This window comes from Pecten maximus, chromosome 2 (genome assembly GCF_902652985.1).
Source record: "Pecten maximus chromosome 2, xPecMax1.1, whole genome shotgun sequence".
NCBI classification, from domain to species: Eukaryota; Metazoa; Mollusca; class Bivalvia; order Pectinida; family Pectinidae; genus Pecten; species Pecten maximus.
In genome coordinates, this window is record NC_047016.1 from 28187604 (window position 1) to 28210227 (window position 22624).

Consider the following 22624-nt stretch of genomic DNA (forward strand, 5'->3'; position numbering starts at 1 on the left):
AGTAATATATGCACTTCCGGTATAAAGAATTATATCTTTATATACGTTATAATACTTTCAAAAGCCTTAACATATAATACGTTTGAAATACTGATTAAGTCATATAAAAGAAATTTTATGTGGCATTCGATAAAACATATCAATGGACTTCTTAACAATATAGTCCAGCGTACTTATTTCAGTGAACCGGCTCTATTTGCCTGTGTCCCGCCCCTTTTGATCTAGGATTATAAGGAGCTGTTCTCGCTCGCTGAAAAGCCGAAAAACCGCATTAAGCGGACGGACACTTATTAATAATGATGATGAAGGTGTCGCTATTTTATATGAAGACTTATTTTTATATCATGAATTAATTTTCTTTATTGATATAGAATAATGAAGAAATTATTTTTTGATATAGATCTACAAGAATTCGATATCAAGATAAATAAATAATGAATAAGTTGTAAAACGACGCCTTTTTACTGCCTAGTGTTCAGTGCAACTTTAATTGTTGTCTTTTTCATATCAAAAGGTGCTTGTGATTTTTTTATATCAATAATAATTCTTGACACATTATAAACAAAAAATGAATAAATATTTATATTGTAAAACGTCGCCTTCATATCAACAGAGACATATATATATAGAAATATATCTAATCTCTGATATCAAGAATTCGATATTTTTTTTACATAAAAGTTTTACTACCTATATATGAATATTATGCATATATTTTCTACTAAATTCTGGCTACAGTGAATTATCTATGCTCTCTTGAAATATATAACGATTTCTTCTTCTCTACGTAACTAGAGACGTATTCATATAGCTATACCTGATATACAAGTCTCTGTCGTAAATTCTGGAATAGATTTTGTCAAATCAAGAATTTATATATAGAATTTTGATGAAATTTCAAGAAACATAGTCTATTACAGGTTTGGATAAAGTTATCCATTTAGAGTGGCTTAAAATGTTTAAAAAAATACTTTTTCGTTTTCAACGCTATGGCCATATTCAATCATATATCTTCCTACACTGACTGTAAGTATGCACTTTTCAAACGGAATTGATTTAACCAGTATTTATAATCATCCGATACTTCCAGATAATATGCAAAGGTAAACAACCTAGCTCGGAGAAATCGGAGTCAATGAGGTTTTTTTTTTACAATTTATTTATTCATTCATTTATTTATTTAATGTCAGCATCGATAAAACCCAAAACTTCACAACAGTTAAACATTCAATATATAGAGCCGCAGATTTAAACACACATCGGCAATAGTAAGGTAAAGTTTTAGGTAAAAAAAAAAGCAAAACAAACGTCAATTTTATTCCTTTACATGTATTTGATAGAGACTATACATCATTCGTTCATTGTAAATAATAGACTCTATATATAGTACCAGAATAACACCTGGTATGATGGAGAAGCTGACACGTGGAAGTATTCTAGTGTTTACAGTAGATTGTATCAGATTTGGCTTGTGGAATAGCTCTTTGAACAAATCATTAGAGCATATTGGACAAACACAGGGGAAACATACCTGTATTTGGTTACATGCCCGATTAATTAGCTAACGAAAATGGCTTCTTATTCATTCTTTAAATGGACGACTTCGGCTGAATGCTATGAGTTATGTCCCTTTAAACAGCGCTTTTTGAGCAACAAGCGAGAAATTGTCCAGGCAATTATTTAACAAGAAAAGTGCTGATTCATCCGAGAATATCCGCAATTTAACCGTAAAAAAACCCATTGATTATGGGCCGTGTATTACCACGATTTCTCGTTTTAGGCTTTCCGCGCGTTTACCTTAGTTGGGAGACTCAATTCATATTCATAATAAAAAAAAATACATGAAGCGACTATATTTAAAACATTCGCTGTACGGAAATGTTCATACAATATTACATGTTCCAGCTGAAAATTAGAGAACGTAGCAACCGGATCGATGGTTTTGTATACCTGACTGTGAGGTAATGTGATTGTACATCTCTTAAATACGCCTACCCTATGACTGCCCTGTGAGGCTATGAGTCACATAGTAATTGATGTTAAAAAAGGCCAAGTATCATTATTGAACAAAGGACTTATGTGTTTGTTTATTGTTCAAATATGCTGTAATACCTGTTCAATTGTTAGCCAACAATATATTCCTTCATTTACTTTGGCGCACTGAAATTTTACCGCATATACGTGGAATTTGCGCACCCATTAGCAGTATACTTGTCATAGAATACAAAATATACGATGTACAGAAACTGTGATTAGCGGCAGACAATGCACGTTTACAACTGTGAAGGATTACACCACGTCAGGAACATGAACTACAAGTATATGGGGCGCCGTTTTACTATTTTTCAAATAAGTGATATCACCTATTCGAATAGGTGATATCACTTAATGAAACGAATAGGTGATATAACTTATTCGAATAGGTGATATCACTCATTCGAATAGGTGATATCACCAATTCGAATAGGTGATATCACTTTAAAATATTCTTAAGTGATATCACCTATTCGAATAGGTGATATCACTTATGAAATTTTATAAGTGATATCACCTATTCGAATGAGTGATATCACCTATTCGTTTCATTAGGTGATATCACCTATTCGAATAGGTGATATCACTTATTTGAAAAATGAATTGGTGATATAACCAATTCGAATAGGTGATATCACTTATGAAATTTGGAAAACTGTATGCTCGTTTGTATTGATTCTAAAGTGATATCACTTATTCGAATAGGTGATATCACTTAATGAAACGAATAGGTGATATCACTTATGAAATTTTATAAGTGATATCTATGGGGCGCCGTTTTACTATTTATTCCCATTTGGTGATATCACCTATTCAAATGAGTGATATCACCTATTAAAATAGGTGATATCACTTAAGAACTTTTTAAAGTGATATCACCAATTCGAATAGGTGATATCACCTATTCGAATGAGTGATATCACCTATTCGAATAAGTGATATCACCTATTTGTTTCATTAACTGATATCACCCATTCGAATAGGTGATATCACTCATTCGAATAGGTGATATCACCAATTCGAATAGGTGATATCACCAATTCGAATAGGTGATATCACTCATTCGAATAGGTGATATCACTTAATGAAACGAATAGGTGATATCACCAATTCGAATAGGTGATATAACCAATTCGAATAGGTGATATCTATGGGGCGCCGTTTTACTATTTATTCCCATTTGGTGATATCACCTATTCGAATAGGTGATATCACCTATTCAATCAGTGACATCACCTATTCGAATAGGTGATATCACCAATTCATTTTTCAAATAAGTGATATCACCTATTCGAATAGGTGGTATCACCCATTCGAATTGGTGATATCACTTAATGAAACGAATAGGTGATATCCCTTATTCGAATAGGTGATATCACTCATTCGAATAGATGATATCACCAATTGGAATAGGTGATATCACTTTAAAATATTCTTAAGTGATATCACCTATTTGAATAGGTAATATCACCCATTCGAATAGGTGATATCACTTATAAAATTCTTAAGTGATATCATCTATTCGAATGAGTGATATCACCTATACGAATAGGTGATATCACTTATGAAATTTTATAAGTGATATCATCTATTCGAATGAGTGATATCACCTTTTCGAATGGGTGATATCACTTAATGAAACGAATAGGTGATATCACTCATTTGAATAGCTGATATCACCAATTCAAATAGGTGATATCACTTATAAAATTTCATAAGTGATATCACCTATTCGTATAGGTGATATCACTCATTCGAATAGATGATATCACTTAAGAATTTTATAAGTGATATCACCTATTCGAATGGGTGATATCAGCTATTCAAATAGGTGATATCACTTAAGAATATTTTAAAGTGATATCACCTATTCCAATTGGTGATATCACCTATTCCAATTGGTGATATCACCTATTCGAATGAGTGATATCACCTATTCGAATAAGTGATATCACCTATTCGTTTCATTAAGTGATATCACCTATTCGTTTCGTTAAGTGATATCACCAATTCGAACGGGTGATATCACCTATTCGAATAGGTGATATCACTGATTGAATAGGTGATATCACCTATTCGAATAGGTGATATCACCAAATGGGAATAAATAGTAAAACGGCGCCCCATAGATATCACCTATTCGAATTGGTTATATCACCTATTCGAATTGGTGGTATCACCTATTCGTTTCATTAAGTGATATCACCTATTCGAATGAGTGATATCACCTATTCGAATTGGTGATATCACCTATTCGTTTCAATAAGTGATATCACCTATTCGAATGAGTAATATCACCTATTCGAATGGGTGATATCACTTAATGAAACGAATAGGTGATATCACTGATTGAATAGGTGATATCACTCATTCGAATAGATGATACCACTTAAGAATTTTATAAGTGATATCACCTATTCGAATGGGTGATATCACCTATTCAAATAGGTGATATCACTTAAGAATATTTTAAAGTGATATCACCTATTCCAATTGGTGATATCACCTATTCGAATGAGTGATATCACCTATTCGAATAAGTCATATCACCAATTCGAACGGGTTATATCACCTATTCGAATAAGTGATATCACTTATTTGAAAAATGAATTGGTTATATCACCTATTCGAATAGGTGATATCACTTATAGAATTCTTAAGTGGTATCATCTATTCGAATGAGTGATATCACCTATTCGTTTCATTAAGTGATATCACCAATTCGAATGGGTGATATCACCAAATGGGAATAAATAGTAAAACGGCGGCCCATAGATATCACCTATTCGAATTGGTTATATCACCTATTCGAATTGGTGATATCACCTATTCGTTTCATTAATTGATATCACCTATTCGAATGAGTGATATCACTTATTCCAATTGGTGATATCACCTATTCGTTTCAATAAGTGATATCACCTATTCGAATTGGTTATATCACCTATTCGAATTGGTGATATCACCTATTCGTTTCATTAATTGATATCACCTATTCGAATGAGTGATATCACCTATTCGAATTGGTGATATCACCTATTCGTTTCATTAATTGATATCACCTATTCGAATGAGTGATATCACTTATTCCAATTGGTGATATCACCTATTCGTTTCAATAAGTGATATCACCTATTCGAATGAGTGATAACACCTATTCGAATGGGTGATATCACTTAATAAAACGAATAGGTGATATCACTCATTTGGGAATAAATAGTAAAACGGCGCCCCATAGATATCACCTATTCGAATAGGTGATATCACTCATTCGAATAGGTGATAGCACCAATTGGAATAGGTGATATCACTTAAAAATATTCTTAAGTGATATCACCTATTTGAATAGGTGATATCACCCATTCGAATAGGTGATATCACTTATAAAATTCTTAAGTGATATCATCTATTCGAATGAGTGATATCACCTATACGAATAGGTGATATCACTTAAGAATATTTTTAAGTGATATCACCTATTCGAATTGGTGATATCACCTATTCGAATTGGTGATATCACCTATTCGAATGAGTGATATCACCTATTCAATCAGTGATATCACCTATTCGTTTCATTAAGTGATATCACCCATTCGAATAGGTGATATCACTCATTCGAATATGTGATATCACCTATTCGTTTCATTAAGTGATATCACCTATTCGTTTCATTAAGTGATATCACCTATTCTTTTCATTACGTGATATCACCTATTCGTTTCATTAAGTGATATCACCTATTCGAATGGGTGATATCACCTATTGGAATAGATGATATCACTTATTTGAAAAATGAATTGGTGATATCACTGATTGAATAGGTGATATCACTGATTGAATAGGTGATATCACCTTTTCGAATAGGTGATATCACCAAATGGGAATAAATAGTAAAACGGCGCCCCATAGATATCACCTATTCGAATTGGTTATATCACCTATTCGTTTCATTAAGTGATATCACCTATTCGAATGAGTGATATCACCTATTCGAATGAGTGATATCACCTATTCGAATGGGTGATATCACTTAATGAAACGAATAGGTGATATCACTCATTTGAATAGCTGATATCACCAATTCAAATAGGTGATATCACTTATAAAATTTCATAAGTGATATCACCTATTCGTATAGGTGATATCACTCATTCGAATAGATGATATCACTTAAGAATTTTATAAGTGATATCACCTATTCGAATGGGTGATATCAGCTATTCAAATAGGTGATATCACTTAAGAATATTTTAAAGTGATATCACCTATTCCAATTGGTGATATCACCTATTCGAATGAGTGATATCACCTATTCGAATAAGTGATATCACCTATTCGTTTCATTAAGTGATATCACCTATTCGTTTCGTTAAGTGATATCACCAATTCGAACGGGTGATATCACCTATTCGAATAGGTGATATCACCTATTCGAATAGGTGATATCACCTATTCGAATAGGTGATATCACCAAATGGGAATAAATAGTAAAACGGCGGCCCATAGATATCACCTATTCGAATTGGTGGTATCACCTATTCGTTTCATTAATTGATATCACCTATTCGAATGAGTGATATCACTTATTCCAATTGGTGATATCACCTATTCGTTTCAATAAGTGATATCACCTATTCGAATGAGTGATAACACCTATTCGAATGGGTGATATCACTTAATAAAACGAATAGGTGATATCACTCATTTGGGAATAAATAGTAAAACGGCGCCCCATAGATATCACCTATTCGAATAGGTGATATCACTCATTCGAATAGGTGATAGCACCAATTGGAATAGGTGATATCACCCATTCGAATAGGTGATATCACTTATAAAATTCTTAAGTGATATCATCTATTCGAATGAGTGATATCACCTATTCGAATGAGTGATAACACCTATTCGAATGGGTGATATCACTTAATAAAACGAATAGGTGATATCACTCATTTGGGAATAAATAGTAAAACGGCGCCCCATAGATATCACCTATTCGAATAGGTGATATCACTCATTCGAATAGGTGATAGCACCAATTGGAATAGGTGGTATCACCCATTCGAATTGGTGATATCACTTAATGAAACGAATAGGTGATATCCCTTATTCGAATAGGTGATATCACTCATTCGAATAGATGATATCACCAATTGGAATAGGTGATATCACTTTAAAATATTCTTAAGTGATATCACCTATTTGAATAGGTGATATCACCCATTCGAATAGGTGATATCACTTATAAAATTCTTAAGTGATATCATCTATTCGAATGAGTGATATCACCTATACGAATAGGTGATATCACTTAAGAATGTTTTTAAGTGATATCACCTATTCGAATTGGTGATATCACCTATTCGAATTGGTGATATCACCTATTCGAATGAGTGATATCACCTATTCAATCAGTGATATCACCTATTCGTTTCATTAAGTGATATCACCCATTCGAATAGGTGATATCACTCATTCGAATATGTGATATCACCTATTCGTTTCATTAAGTGATATCACCTATTCGTTTCATTAAGTGATATCACCTATTCTTTTCATTACGTGATATCACCTATTCGTTTCATTAAGTGATATCACCTATTCGAATGGGTGATATCACCTATTGGAATAGATGATATCACCTATTCGAATTGGTTATATCACCTATTCTTGTCATTAAGTGATATCACCTATTCGAATGAGTGATATCACCTATTCGAATGAGTGATATCACCTATTCGAATGGGTGATATCACTTAATGAAACGAATAGGTGATATCACTCATTAGGGAATAAATAGTAAAACGGCGCCCCATAAATATCACCTATTCGAATTGGTTATATCATCTATTCGAATTGGTGATATCACTTAATGAAACGAATAGGTGATATCACTCATTTGGGAATAAATAGTAAAACGGCGCCCCATAGATATCGCCTATTCAAATTGGTTATATCACCTATTCGAATTGGTGATATCACCTATTCGTTTCATTAAGTGATATCACCTATTCGAATGAGTGATATCACCTATTCGAATGGGTGATATCACCTATTCGAATAGGTGATATCACCAAATGGGAATAAATAGTAAAACGGCGCCCCATACAAGTACAGTTGGTTATTTGTATTATCCCGACAAATGATTGTCGGTACGTCGTGACGTCGTCAGATCATCTTCAGCTTATAACACAATTGCGTTAAACGTATTGTAGTTTATAATTGTAAGACATAACAAACGCTGTGTTTACCCAGAGATACTATATCCGTATACTATACTATTACCCAGAGATACTATATCCGTATACTATACTATTGTTAGATACCTCTTTATAATTGTAAGACATAACAAACGCTGTGTTTACACAGAGATACTATATCCGTATACTATACTATTGTTAGATACCTCTTCACTTGTGCACCTTTTGTAACACATTTAAAAACCGTTAATGACTAAACCGTTAACAATGAATTGTTCAAAAGACACAAATTTAGCACATTTCAAATCGAATCAATGTATAATTTGATAAAGGGCAAACCTACCGATGCATTGGTAGATACAGTTTTCATTAAACCAATCAAATTGAGATTTTGATATTTGCGTCGATCACAGGACTCGAATCTGACATGAAAAGCGATCTTTTATACAAGGTTGTATTGAAGATAGGAAGGACAATTCTGGACCTTTTTATCTCAACACAATGCTTTGTACGGTAATATTCCTGGTGAGTATGGTATGTACAAGCTGGGCGGCTACCCTGCTGGACGCGGACTCCCTGATACAGCACCTTTTCACTTCCTACAACACCGAACTACGTCCAGTCCAAGACCAGGGTCAGTCTGTCAATGTCTCCATTGGCATGACCCTTATCTCCATTAACAGTTTTGATGAAATAGCTGGAGTGATATCAGTTTCCGGTGGACTACACCTGTCATGGACAGACGAAACACTCACATGGGATCCAAATTCGTATGGCAATTTGACATATATCACTACTTCACTAAACAAAATATGGCATCCAAACCTATTTTCTGCAGACCCGTTAGCTAAAGCTTTTTATGTTGGACACGACCAGTTCAAGGTCAAGATTATGTCACACGGACAAGTTAGTTGGATTAACGGAGGTCTTCTGAGGGGACGGTGTATACCCGATGTAAGCGAATTCCCCTTTGATACACAAACATGCAAATTAGAATTTTTTCCAATAGGATACACACCCAGTGAAATCTCGTTCACAATGGTGTCGTCTGCCGTAGACCTTGGGTATTTCCGACAGAACAGTGAATTTATTCTCACAGGATCGAAGACTAATGTACAATCCTATGTTGGTGATGTTGCGGAATTCTACCTAATCATACAAAGAAGACCGCTGAATTTTCTGGTCAGCGTTATCTTTCCGATTGTAATGTTGGCACTCATCAATCCGCTGGTCTTCGTTCTACCGTTCACGTCGGGGGAGCGGTCATCCTACAGTATCACCGTATTACTAGCCTTTACCGTGTATATGACCGTGGTCAGTGACAAGATGCCCGAATCTTCTGACCCTATATCTTACCTCTCCTACTACATCCTGACACTACTCGCCATCAGTACACTCATCGTCGCCGTCAACGTCCTTCAAATACAGATACAGGCAAACGAAGAAAAACGTCCACTTCCACAATGGATTTGTAACTTGATACTTGTTCTCAGGGAAGTAGACAGAAGAGTGAAAGGGAACGATTTGGACGATCCCTAACACCCCGAATAACGAAGGATGTACTGATGAAAATGTGAATATGGATTCTTTAGGTGACGGAACACGTCCAAATACAATGGACGAAGACTGCGCGATGAGAGATGGTAAAGGTGTCAGCTGTTTCTAGATCAGGACGCTTAACTTGGAATACGGCAGCCCGGTGTTTAGATAAACTATGTTTTATTATCTTTCAGTTTCTCATTATTTTTTCCACTATTGTCTTATTTATGGTCACTGCAATATAAAGAACATTTATACATGTATATCCAACATGGAACAATCGGATGAGAATGCTGTCACATATACCGTGGTTATTACAATTAAACTTTAATTTAGGGAAACTACTTGACAGTTTTAGTTTATGTGTGTAAAAATTGGCAGTATTAAAAGGTATAGTCATGGAGATGATTTTTAGTTAGCGCATGCGATAGTCATTCACCAAGACGGCCGAGATTCGACAACCCGATTGGATGCGGAAATGTATGGGGTACACCTGTACCAACACATTCGGTTCTTTGCGTGTCAAGTGATCCCCCATATACGTCTAGTGACCACCATTCAGATAAAAAAAAATGTTTTCATAAAAAGTTGATTAATGAAATTTCATCAACTACTGAATCAGTAGTCTAAATGTTATTATCTTCATAAAGATCTGTGTCTGAATTACATCTTCTTGTGGCTATGATGTTACAATTTCATGACATCCATTGTAAATGACAATTTATAGATTAATCTTCATCTTTATAATTTGATTTTTCAACCGTAATCCTTATAAGAAAGAGGATAACGCCATTAATTTGGTTGTTTATTAACAATTCTCGGTTAATAGTATTGTGCAATTGTTTTACTGTTCCCCAAACTGTATACGTCTGTAAAGCCTCTTTAGTTGTAGTTTACCAGTGTGATATAAAGATATCTACTCTAAAGTCGAACTTTGTGAATTGTGTAAATAAAGACAATCTGTATTATTTGGTAGATTTGATTTTTTTTCAGATTTCTCTTTTTTGATTCTTGAATTTATTAAAACAATCCGCCATTTACTGATATGGTGAACCATCTTCCAGTTGCCGAAGTTCAACATGAATTTTCCGATAAATACACCATAGTTATGACACCTCGTGTCACAGAGTATAATGTCTATTATCAATTCTCCATTAATGACACGTAGTTCATTGTTAACGGATTGATCCGAAAGCTTCTGTTACTTCCGATCGCTGTGTGTAATTGCCGATAATCTAATGTCAAACTTTTCGTCAGCGTATACAGCAATATTTTTGATACAAGCATACTATTTTTTTCCAATACACTGTCGGGTAGATACCGATTTCGATCCAAGAACTGTACAAGGACTCACAAAGGGATAGTGCCTTCAGAGGCGGTTTTATTTTTATGTTTCTACTGCACGGTGAAATGTTCGATAAATGATGCCAGCTAAACACTAATGTCTCCATTGGCATGGTATTTTTCTCCATTAACAATTTCGATGAAATAGCTCGCATGATATCGATCTCGTCTGACCTGCAAGTATCATGGACAGACAAGTGTAGGATCTTGATATCTATAGCCATTCGACTATTTCTGAACCAAAGATATGGTATACCAAGCCTATTTTGGACAGTACTTTTTTCTAAGACAATTTATGATGAACATGACCAGTTCAAAGCCAAGGTTACCTCAAGGATACATGACTTGGTCTCGAGGAGGGTGTTATTGTTGATGAAACTGAAACTGAGGGGGGGGGGGGGGGGGGGGGGTCTACTTAGGGGACAAAACATACCTAATGTAAGCAAGGTCCTCTTTGTTACACAAACATGCAAATTAGAGGTTTTCTTCTCTCACAATCATTCCACCAACTATATCGCTATCTTTTTCCCGTCTTTACATTGGAAATAATATTCTAGAAACTATAACTAGTGTTAATCACGTGTTGTTCTAAAAAGAAGAATGCTTAATTTTCGGTAAGTATAATAGCCGTTCCGATTGTAATGTGAGGACTCATTAATCCGCTGGTATCCCGAGCCCCTGTGGTTTGCACAAAATATTTCATATATGAAATGTTTACTGGTGTCATTTTGTCAGGTCATTTTGGAATTGAGTCTAATAAGATGACAAGTTGAACTAAAAACACCATGAAAGTGGTACCTAGCGCACAAAACACCATAAATGTACTGTTAGTACCGATCACCACATCAAATTAGCTATACGTGTCTAGTATACAAGGATAAGACTTTCTCTGTGGAAACAGCAGTACAGAAACCCAACAAGAGGTCGTCTTGGTACAGTGTAAACTCCTATACTAGGTAAGCACAAGACAAAAATAGCTTCTTTCGACTTTTGTGTTTCTTTGTTATAAGCAAAACACTTATCTAGATGAATTGATCGCATCAATTACGGAAGAAACATTAATGTATGCTGAATATAAAGCATGAGTGTACTCTCATTGTATAACAAAAGTCTGGTTCATGGTGTTAATGCATACATTGAATTTATCCTTCCTGTTGGCCCTGATCCTGGGCAGCAAGAGCATCACATAGCCCAACCTGCTGGAGATGGACACTGGTCAGATCAGTTGTGGTCAGTTCTACGAGCAGCTTCCACAAGGCAGACACATAAGTATGTTATGAATACTAGGCGAGGCACATTTTATTAATATACGTGTCAGTAAAAGCAATTATATGAATCATTTCTGTCGTGCTTGTATTCATTACAAAACAAGTACGTAAATCCAAGATTTGTGTGTTAGCGTAACTCTATACTGATATATATACTCAGTGTGTGGGTATACACTAAGTGTCGGGTTGGTACACAATATGTATCGGGTTTGTACACAATAAGTGCCGGGTAGCCTAGGTACACACTAAGTGTCAGATAGGTACACACTTAATGTCGGGAAGGTACACATTTAATGTCGGGTAGGTACACACTTAAATGTTGGGAAAGTACACACTAAGTGTCGGGTAGGTAATACTAAGTGTCGGGTAGCGGGTAGGTACATACTAAGTGTCGGGTAAATACACAATAAGTGTCGGGTAGGTACACAATAAGTGTCGGGTAGGTACACACTAAGTGTCGGGTAGGAACATACTAAGTGCCGGATAGGTATATACTAAGTGTCGGGTAGGTACACACTAAGTGTCGAGTAGTACACACTAAGTGTCGGGTAGGTACACACTAAGTGTCGGGTGGGTACACACTAAGTGTCGGGTAGGTACACACTAAGTGTCGGGTGGGTACATACTAAGTGTCGGGTAGGTACACACTAAGTGTCGGGTGGGTACATACTAAGTGTCGGGTAGGTACACACTAAGTGTGGGGTAGGTACACACTTAGTGTCGGGTAGGTACACACTAAGTGTGGGGTAGGTACACACTAAGTGTCGGGTAGCGGGTAGGTACACACTAAGTGTCGGGTAGGTACACATTTAATGTCGGGTAGGTACACACTAAGTGTCGGGTAGGTACACACTAAGTGCCGGGTACTCTTGAGAAATTCCCTTGGTGCCCTGTTATAATAGCAAAAAATGTCTTGCCTTATATACGATACAAATTCCGGTAAATATTTAGATACCTTTAATATGTGTGATCAATGTTCAGACTCAGGCCCCGGTTACAGCAATGTGTCATAACTTAGATTCAAGAGAAACATCTCAGTTTTATGAATTTTGTTTAAATTTTGTAAAGCTGTCCTATGGGAAATCGTTGGTTAAGGAATATATTGATGAAACTGGTGCCAGACCCTCTATTAATGGTTCATTTTCAAATGACATCGACTCTCTATATATAATGTTTATATGCATAATGCATGGAACAGTAAGTTATCCAATCTTTAAGTCGGATAGATGTACCGTATCCACTACAATCTGTTTACATCAATTATGCCATCTATAAAAACCAAGGTTTCCGATCTCGGTGTAGTTACTATGTCTTCATTCTTGGTATTCTGGATTTATTTATCCGTGGTTGGACTCTCTGTATCCGTGTCGGTTTGTGTTTCTCGGAAAGCTGGGAAACGGGCCGGTCTATGCTGTCGTGGTTGTGTCCTTTGGTAAGACACTTTGCCCTGATTGCTCTGGATGACATACGAAAACAATGGTATGTTGTTTGGTGAGATGATCACCAACCACTACAAGGAGGCCTTCCCTCAAAATGACCCTGGCCGTTATAGGGGTGGTAATCCCCTGCAAACACACAAAAACAGTCCCTTGCGTCGTGAAAAAACTGAAGACTATTACTATGACATCTGGTTTCTCTCGGACATAAAATACTTGCTTACGTTAGGATGATATCCAATCCCATATAAAACCCCATGTTCTTTACCTTGACGTTCGCCGTCCGAATCCTTTGAAAAGGTACAATAGGGATTAATGATTCTCGAACCGACACGGATAACTATCCTCACCTGAGGTTACGTGGCCGAAGCTCTAACTGACTGAACTATTGCAGACCCTTAGAAGCTAAAGAAAATCCCTGTTCGTAACTAATCTAAAAATGTTCCTTTCCAAACCAAAATTATGTTTCGGAGTTAACCTGGAAATTCCATTATTAACTAATAGAAAATTCTCAATTATTTTCCCGAAATACATGTAAAGTGGAAACTTATTCCACGTCTTTTTTCCACGACTATCCTTCTTTATCTATACAGCCTTTCTAATTGTTCTGATATTCTATTTTTATCACTGGTCAATACTGACCATGCAGGTATATATTGTACTAATTATGACACTGATACAGAGTTGTATATCAAGTGAACAACTCTCCGCTGACACGGCTGTTTTCAGTCACGGCCTGAATACCAGCACGCTATCTGGAGTTAACGCAGTATATAAGATACCTATAGCGTAGACTAGGAAATATATACATACCTGTTCATATACCATGAATATTGACCGACGTACGTACTAAGATTGAGTATAAATAGTTCACACCTCAAAGTTACAGGGTCAAGCTTCACGGCCATACCGAGAGGATGCAGATGTGGATTAAGGGTGTGGCCGAAAGGTTAGTATACACATATCTAAAGGTGGAATTTTACTCTTCGTGTACGATTTTTACTGATTTTAACTGAGCATCATTAACAAGTTTATAGTTTACCTTTGCTAGACGATGGATATACGTTATGTCGTAATAGATATGTTATATAAATCTCACTGGAATGTGGTGCCGATGGGGGTCGTTATGATTAAGTTTTTATTGAAATATTTTGATCGTTCTCAATAACAGAATATACAATTGTAGACGAGTTTATGTGGTTATTGTGCCTTGTCATATTCAAATACATTTTATATACACGTACGCATGATTGCATGCAGAGGTACATGTTTACTCAAGCATATATTCGACAGTTGTGTATATATATACAAACGATATCTATCCCCACCGTTGGCACACGATCACAGGCGCCTGTATATATGAAGCAGTTGTGTTCCTCGTTATCATATGGTAGGTTAGGTAGGCACTTTGTAGCAATGATTTGGTACTCGGCCTCCTGGAAGTTAGTACATGCACGGCCACTTCACTCCAGCTGTTAATACTATCCGAACGGGAGCCAGCAAGATTCTTTAGAGTATATATGAGCATCTAGATTACAATCGGTCATGAAAAAAACAGATTTCTTTGTTTTTCGTACTGTGCTTCAAAGCAGGGTAGTGTATTTACATATATAGGTAACAAGTTAGAGCTACATGCATTTGATTTCCCTTCACATATTACTGAAATAGGGATAGTATACGTTTGTACAACACTAAGATTTTAGCGTACAATGTACTTAGGGAGAGGTCACCTATCACTTAATAATTGATTTATTCTGTATCAACTTTGGGCCTTATGCCCCATCAGTACTTAAACATATTACCCACACTACAGGCATTTCTCAAACATATAGTATTAGTTACATTAAAACAAAGTATTAGATAAATGGTGGCCTTGAATTTTAATTAAAGGTCAAGGTCGAATGTGGACATGTAAAGCCCTAGAGAGGTTGAAGGTGGTCGGTATGTTTTAATGATCTACACCCGGGTATAGTCAGAGCCTTTTTTCAAACTACATGACAATGGCGCATGTGCCCGGAGCAGTATTTATTTTCGTCATTGTCCTTTATTGAGATCTGATGAAGTATCAGAACAGGTAGGTCGATTAAGTGAATCTTGTTACGTAAAGGCCCTCGGGAGTTACCCGATAGACAAAGAACTTTTTAAAACACAGTAAACAAATTTCTCACATAAATGCATTAAAAATTTCACACCTGTATACTCTTAAATATATAATTGTCTTGATGTCATATTACTTACAGGTGTAGTACGGGTTAGTACTCACACATCATAAGAGCACGACAAAGATCGGTGACCAGGTCAGCATTTTACTCATCATTTGTGTAATAAAGGTATGTGAGGTATGCAGTTTCAGTAAAATACCTGTACATTATATATGTTTAGTACATACACGTGAACATGATACTTCGTATCCTGGCTTAGTCATTATTTTTGCTATACTGTAAGATATTCTCAAGACCCTGTGGTATAAGAGACCAAACATTTGTTTCATTCGATGGCTGTGATGTACAGCCCAAGTATTATTGAAATCGTCATACAAATGCATTGCCTCCCTGTTAAGCCTCCATGACTGACGACAATACCAGTTTACAATAGGAACACAATACAGTTATGATACAGTTATTTTTTACTATCCCTGTTAAAATATTACATAAGACTTGTTCGTATTCAGTAACTCAGATTTGACTGTATTTTTAGGGTTCATTTTACTAATTCAATTTCAGTATAACATACATGTACAGCATTCATTTTACTAACACATTTTCCGTATAACTTACAACACGTGTTTAGTAACACTTGTATATAAATTGTACACGCACAATAAATTGCCCTGTGGAATTATATAACACAGGGACTTGGTACGAATTCCCAACCCATGGTCCATATAATTACATAGTATCTTTGATACATACACGGACCGTGATAATTGCTAAGTCCCTGTGCGTGTGAAGGTATTATGATATTGGGATTTGGCTACCTATAGTAGTAGTAGTAGTAGATGTAAGTCCCTCCTCTTGTAGGAGAACCAGTCATACAGACTGTGATTCGAAGTTAGTGGTTGTCAGTGTTTGGGTGATTAGAGTATGCACCTCAAGTGGGAGACTTGCTGTATGAGATTGATTTTAATTCGGTTTTGATTAATTATACTACATCTGCTACGTATTGTTATGTAGGCGAGCCTATAAACTAGTTCATACTCGTGTGATTGATGATTTATGTCTATGTACCGAGGCATTTAGATATATATATGCAGAAGTTAGCTGATTAGTAGCAATGAGGGACCGTCCAATATAAGTATTTTACACTAGCTATATACAACTAAGTACATTGTATGTTCAATATTTAAAGCTATAAAACGTGATGACAGATAATGTTCCTCTAGATGTGTATGTTTGAATAGTAAACAGAAAATATTCATTTTATTTCTAGGAAAAACTGAAAATGGAGAAAATTGTTTTGAAAACTATGCACACTGCTAGACTGTGTAAAAATGCTGTCTACCAAGCGTCTGTCCGGGAGGTGTCCGAAGACGGGGATTTTGCCAGCCTTAAAGAGTCGCGTAAGGTATGCAAGTTCATTTTGGTAGTGAAATACTTTTCTTATGTACGGCTTAATTAAAAGACTTGCGTTAATGCTTTGATCTAGTCCTATAAATACATTGTTATAGTAGTTCTACTTGCTAACCGAATTGTTGTTGTTGTTGTTGTTATTGTTGTTGAAAGGGAGATATGAGGGGGCGTGTTTGATTGCTTGGTTTTGGATTTTGTTGTTGTTTATGACTGAATTATATTCAACAATGAACCAAATAAGTAAAATATACGTTACTTGTTGCGAAATAATATATCTGATAATTGATTCCTCTGATCTGTTCCAAAGGTTCATGCGAAGGCAAGAGAAGAAAAAAGATTAGAGGAGATTACAGAAAAGGACGACCAAACCCCACCTCCGACATACACACCAATCAAACCTGAACAGAGGGACGAAATACATGACGAGATTCGGGTAAAACTATTTGATGCTATCGAGAACGGCTCCGTTTCAGAAGTGAATTCTCTACTGGGTCAGGCAAGAAGCTATGTCAGTCTGCACCATGCGGACATGCTCGACCCTTCCAATGAACAAAACGTGTTGCATTTTGCATTAAGTATCCCCCGTCTGGAGATTGTCGACCTCATTCTGAGCGATAAAGTAAACGACGACTTATTGAACCAAGTGTTCCAAGTGCCAAAAAGCACAAGATCAATTTTACACCAAATAACCGAACTGAACAACGTATCATTAGCAAAGAGGGTATTGGAAAAGTTCTCAAACAGAAGTGAAAAGGTGAAAATTATCGAGATGGAAACTTTGGTTGACGTTGAGGGTCAAAGACCAAGAGTATTTTCTTCGTATCATCTTGCAGCCTTCAAGGGTTTTACTGACCTAGTGAATCTGTACCTCGACACCGGTGTCGATATTGATTTACTCAATGGGAAGAAAGATACAGCGTTGCTATGGGCAGCAAGGTGGGGTCACACAGACACCGTGAATTGTCTCCTTGACCGACGCGCAGATGTCAGTTTGGAAAACGACAAGAAATCGACTGCTTTGTATTGGGCTGTACGCTACCAGAAATACGACACAGTACGACTTCTTCTTCAGAAGGGAAGGGCAAATCCCAATCAGACTAGACTACTTGGGTTGGTGGCACCTATCGTCATAGCATCAGCATTAGGCAATAACACAATAGTCAAGGAACTCATTCGCCACGGCGCGGACGTTAATACCATAATTCGCGGAGGAGAAATGCCACTCCATCACGCAGCAAAAGAGGGCCACGTAGACGTGGTTCAGACCCTGTTGAAGGAAGGCGCAATACTTACGGCCCAGGACGAGAGGGGAGATAGAGCTCTAAGCCTGGCTTCACAAAACGGGTATGCAGACGTTGTCATGCTCCTTCTTGATAGCGGGGCAGACATGTATCACAAGAACCACTTTGGTATGGACGCCTGGTATAGCGCTATAAATCAAAAGAACGACATAGTGCTTAATGTATTGACGAATCATTACAATAATCTTTACGAGAAGGACAGAACATTGAAGTCGCCTCTTTGTATTGCTGCTAGCCTCGGTAGATGTGCGAAAATTGAAACCCTTGTGAAGTTGGGAGCATATGCAGAACAACAAGACGAAGATGGAAATACGTTAATGCATCACGCTGCTGCTAACAACCAAGGGGAAGTAATAAAGATGTTTCACAAGACGGTGAACGTTGATGCTAAAAACAACGAAGGGGATACAGCACTACATATAGCATGTAGGGAAGGCAATCATAATGCAGTTTTAGAACTGATAGATAAAAAGGCAAAATCCAACATTGCAAATTCGATTGGAGAAAATGCACTGCACACCGTGGCTCTTTCCCCTGCCACAACGCACGACATAGCCCGAGCTCTTGTTCAACACACCATCAAGTCACACGACTGGGAAAGCTTGAATGCGATGGATGCTCAGGGCAACAACGCTCTTCATATTGCAGCACGGTTTGCAAAACCAGAAGTTCTTTGGGAATTTCGATTCGTAAGATTTAGAGACACTGACATTGACGGAAACACACCACTTCACGAAGCGGTAATTTCTGGGAAAGAGAATATATTTAAGACAGCCCTTGACGTCTATGAGAATATGCAGAGAGATGCTGACATCAACACACTGAATAACAACTCGGAAAGCGTGCTTCATCTCGCTGCTGACGCAGGGTTCTCGGAAAGTGTCACAAGGCTAGTGTTTTATGGTGCTGACTTATCATGTGCCGACAGGGATGGTAACACAGTGCTTCATAGACTTATTAGGTCCCTGACGGAGGACAAAAGCATGCATGATGCCCGCATGAAAGTAGTGGAGACTATCTTGCATGATTCTGTCAGGTGGTGGAGCACTATGCAAAACGAACCTTATCCAGAAGAGAACAAATCGCGTTTCAAGGAAATACAACGAGAAGCACTTGTTTCATTGACAAACGACTACAAAAACAACAACAACTTATCGGTCTTGGCGTACGCGTATAAGTTAGGTTCATACACATTTCTGGACCGATTTTTGACCATGCCTGACGTCATGAAGTTTCAACAAGGAGATGAGGTCTATTTTGACGTTTCACATTTGATACCATTGACAAGTGAGGTATCCAAGCGGTGCTGTGGTCTTGCAACAAATGAACAAACGGGATCCCATATAGAGCTTTTGATGACATTAAAGGCCAAAGAACGTGCATCACGCGTGCTCGACGTGCCACCCGTGAGGCACATTGAACAAATGTATACTTCCATATGTGCTTGGGGCTACGCATTCTTCATGTTGTTGCACATCATCTATATGGGCGTGTTTTCCTATCTGGGCGTGTCGGTGGCGGAAAAATTCCGCCATCTTAACAATGATGTTCCCCTCTTCAATACAGACCCTGTGCTGGTGGCAGTCTACATAGTTGTACCCATAGAACCCGCCATAGCTGTTATATATTCGTCGGTGTCCCTTGGCAGAACTATTTACAGGAGAGAGTCGCCAGAAATATATTCGCTCATCACCAAGTTTTTCCTTACCCTGTCTGCCTGTTTGACTCTGGCCTGGATTGGAATGGTTGCCCGACGAGATCCTAACCAGGATTACGTACTAGCGATATGTTTGTGTCTTGGATGGATGAGCTCGATAGCACTGACGAGAGGTTTCAAAGGTATTCACTACTTCTTCAAAATGTTAGTCAACATGGTCGTTAGAGATGTTCTTCGCTTTCTTGTCGTCTTCTCCTTCGTGATCCTCGCATTTGGTTTCGCCCTGCATGTTATATTCCAGATATCCTCTGATATCGTAGATACTTACTCGGATCCGTTCGAGACTCTTTTCATGACTTTTAACCTTATGATTGGAATGGCAGAGCTGTTTGATGATGATTTTGTAAACGGAATGTCAGGAGTTGGTCGTTCAGTAACATTTGCTAAGGCAATTTATCTGATATATATCTTGTTATCGACAATTGTTTTGTTGAATCTGCTCATAGCAATGATGAACGACTCATACTCCGACATTTTACAACATCAGAAGGTCAACTGGAGAGTGGAATCGATTCAAATAGCGATTGGTGTTGAACATTTCTTCCCGTGGTTCCCGTCCATTTTTGGTAGAACCACAATTAGAAAAGAACTCCACGGCGAGGGGAAATTAGCGAAAAGAGAGAGATGGTATTTAGTGACAACAGAAACTAATGTTTTGAATGACACCTCGGAGTTTATCAATAATGACACAAATGAACGGAAGACCACTTCCTTTGAGGAAAAACTGTATGAAGTTGAAAACCGTGTACAGAATATAGAGCAGCAGGCATCCGAAACGAGAGAGACATTGGAAGAGATCAAGAAACTAATCCAAAATATAAACAGTATTCTTATAAAATGAGTTTGTGCTATGGAGGCATTCTGTTTTCTGAAATCAAAATGCGTTGTAATAATTATTCCCAACACCAAGAATTAGGTGTTGGTGCCTGGCAGACTAAAAGGGAGATGTTGAAACATCTAGCTTGGGTCTATTCTGTGGTGCATGAACATTGCATAAATCTTAATAATTTTATATTAATACCAATATTTCATTATCATACTTGCATAAATCCTTTCTACCTTTTGCACCATAATTCTATATTTCAATGATGAATGCATGAATCATCAGTATCATCACAAAAGCCAAATGTTGAAGGTATACCGGTTACCAATTTGTAATTATTTTACAGAAAGTAATTGAATACTAATTAAAGATAATATTCAAAAGAAACCCCAGTCTACCAAACTGTGATTTATTTATTTAATTATTGATACATAATCATATAACTTCGTATGAGAATGTGCATAGTTGCATTCTCATATATAATATTTTATTTCCTATGTTATAAGTTTATTTTAATGATAAAATATAATATTGAATATCAAAGCAACTTACATGTATTTTTTAAGATTATTTATTGAATTGTTAAAAATAAGTACATGTATAATCAAATTGAAAATTGATACAAAATATTTCGTAACAAAACAAAACACACCTTTCAAGTCTACTTTTATAGATATCCACCAATGAAATTCTCAAATGGAATAACTAGTATGTAATAAATGCTGTAAACCATGATATTAGTGCCCAGTCCCTGGTCTTTGAAAAAATACCAAGTGTTGATTACTAATTACAATTAAATTCCCGATCAATGTACCTGTAGTTCTAATTGTAAGATAATAGGTATTTCAGAAGTATGGTGAAATACCGATAAATACTGATAATGAAACAAGTGAAATCATGTGTATACCGTATTCTGCCATACCGGTATATTCTAGGTATATATACGGTATTCAATAAAAAAAGTACTCAATATTTTCAATTGTTTCAATTTATTACTTTTTTTCCAATATGACAATGAAAGTGATGGAGTATTGAAATGTATAGAAACTAGTAATGTACAAGATGTCGTATTCAAATCAGGTCTTTCAACTTCCCCCAAAAAGGTAATAAATTAAATATTTATGATATAATATTACGTTGTTTGTTTTGTTGAATTAGATTTGTTATTTCATTCATAGGCAATAACCAAAATGGAACATTCATCTGTTTACAATGTCAAGTATTTGACCAAAAACATCGGTTAAAGTATTAAATGTACTAAATATTGTTTTTCCATTCAACACTTAACATATTTACAAAATAACAAAAATGTGACCGTGACCTGAATTTCACATCACCACAGCTGAAACCAATACTTGTCTGTGAAATCAGAAAGGTCACAAGTACTGGAGAG

The 22624-nt window shown here is 36.5% G+C and overlaps 2 protein-coding genes across 2 annotated transcripts; both read left to right on the forward strand.

The window, feature by feature from the left end:
• Positions 1-8765: 8765 nt before the first annotated feature.
• LOC117342341 (acetylcholine receptor subunit delta-like) lies at positions 8766-9773 on the forward strand. Its single transcript, XM_033904485.1, has one exon. It carries the CDS (start codon positions 8766-8768, stop codon positions 9771-9773), a length of 1008 nt encoding a protein of 335 aa, XP_033760376.1.
• A 4830-nt stretch (positions 9774-14603) lies between these two features.
• LOC117321715 lies at positions 14604-22358 on the forward strand. Its single transcript, XM_033876226.1, has 4 exons — positions 14604-14770; positions 16062-16151; positions 17251-17385; positions 17698-22358. Exons 3-4 carry the CDS (start codon positions 17263-17265, stop codon positions 21247-21249), a joined length of 3675 nt encoding a protein of 1224 aa, XP_033732117.1. The 5' UTR covers positions 14604-14770; positions 16062-16151; positions 17251-17262; the 3' UTR covers positions 21250-22358.
• Positions 22359-22624: the final 266 nt, after the last annotated feature.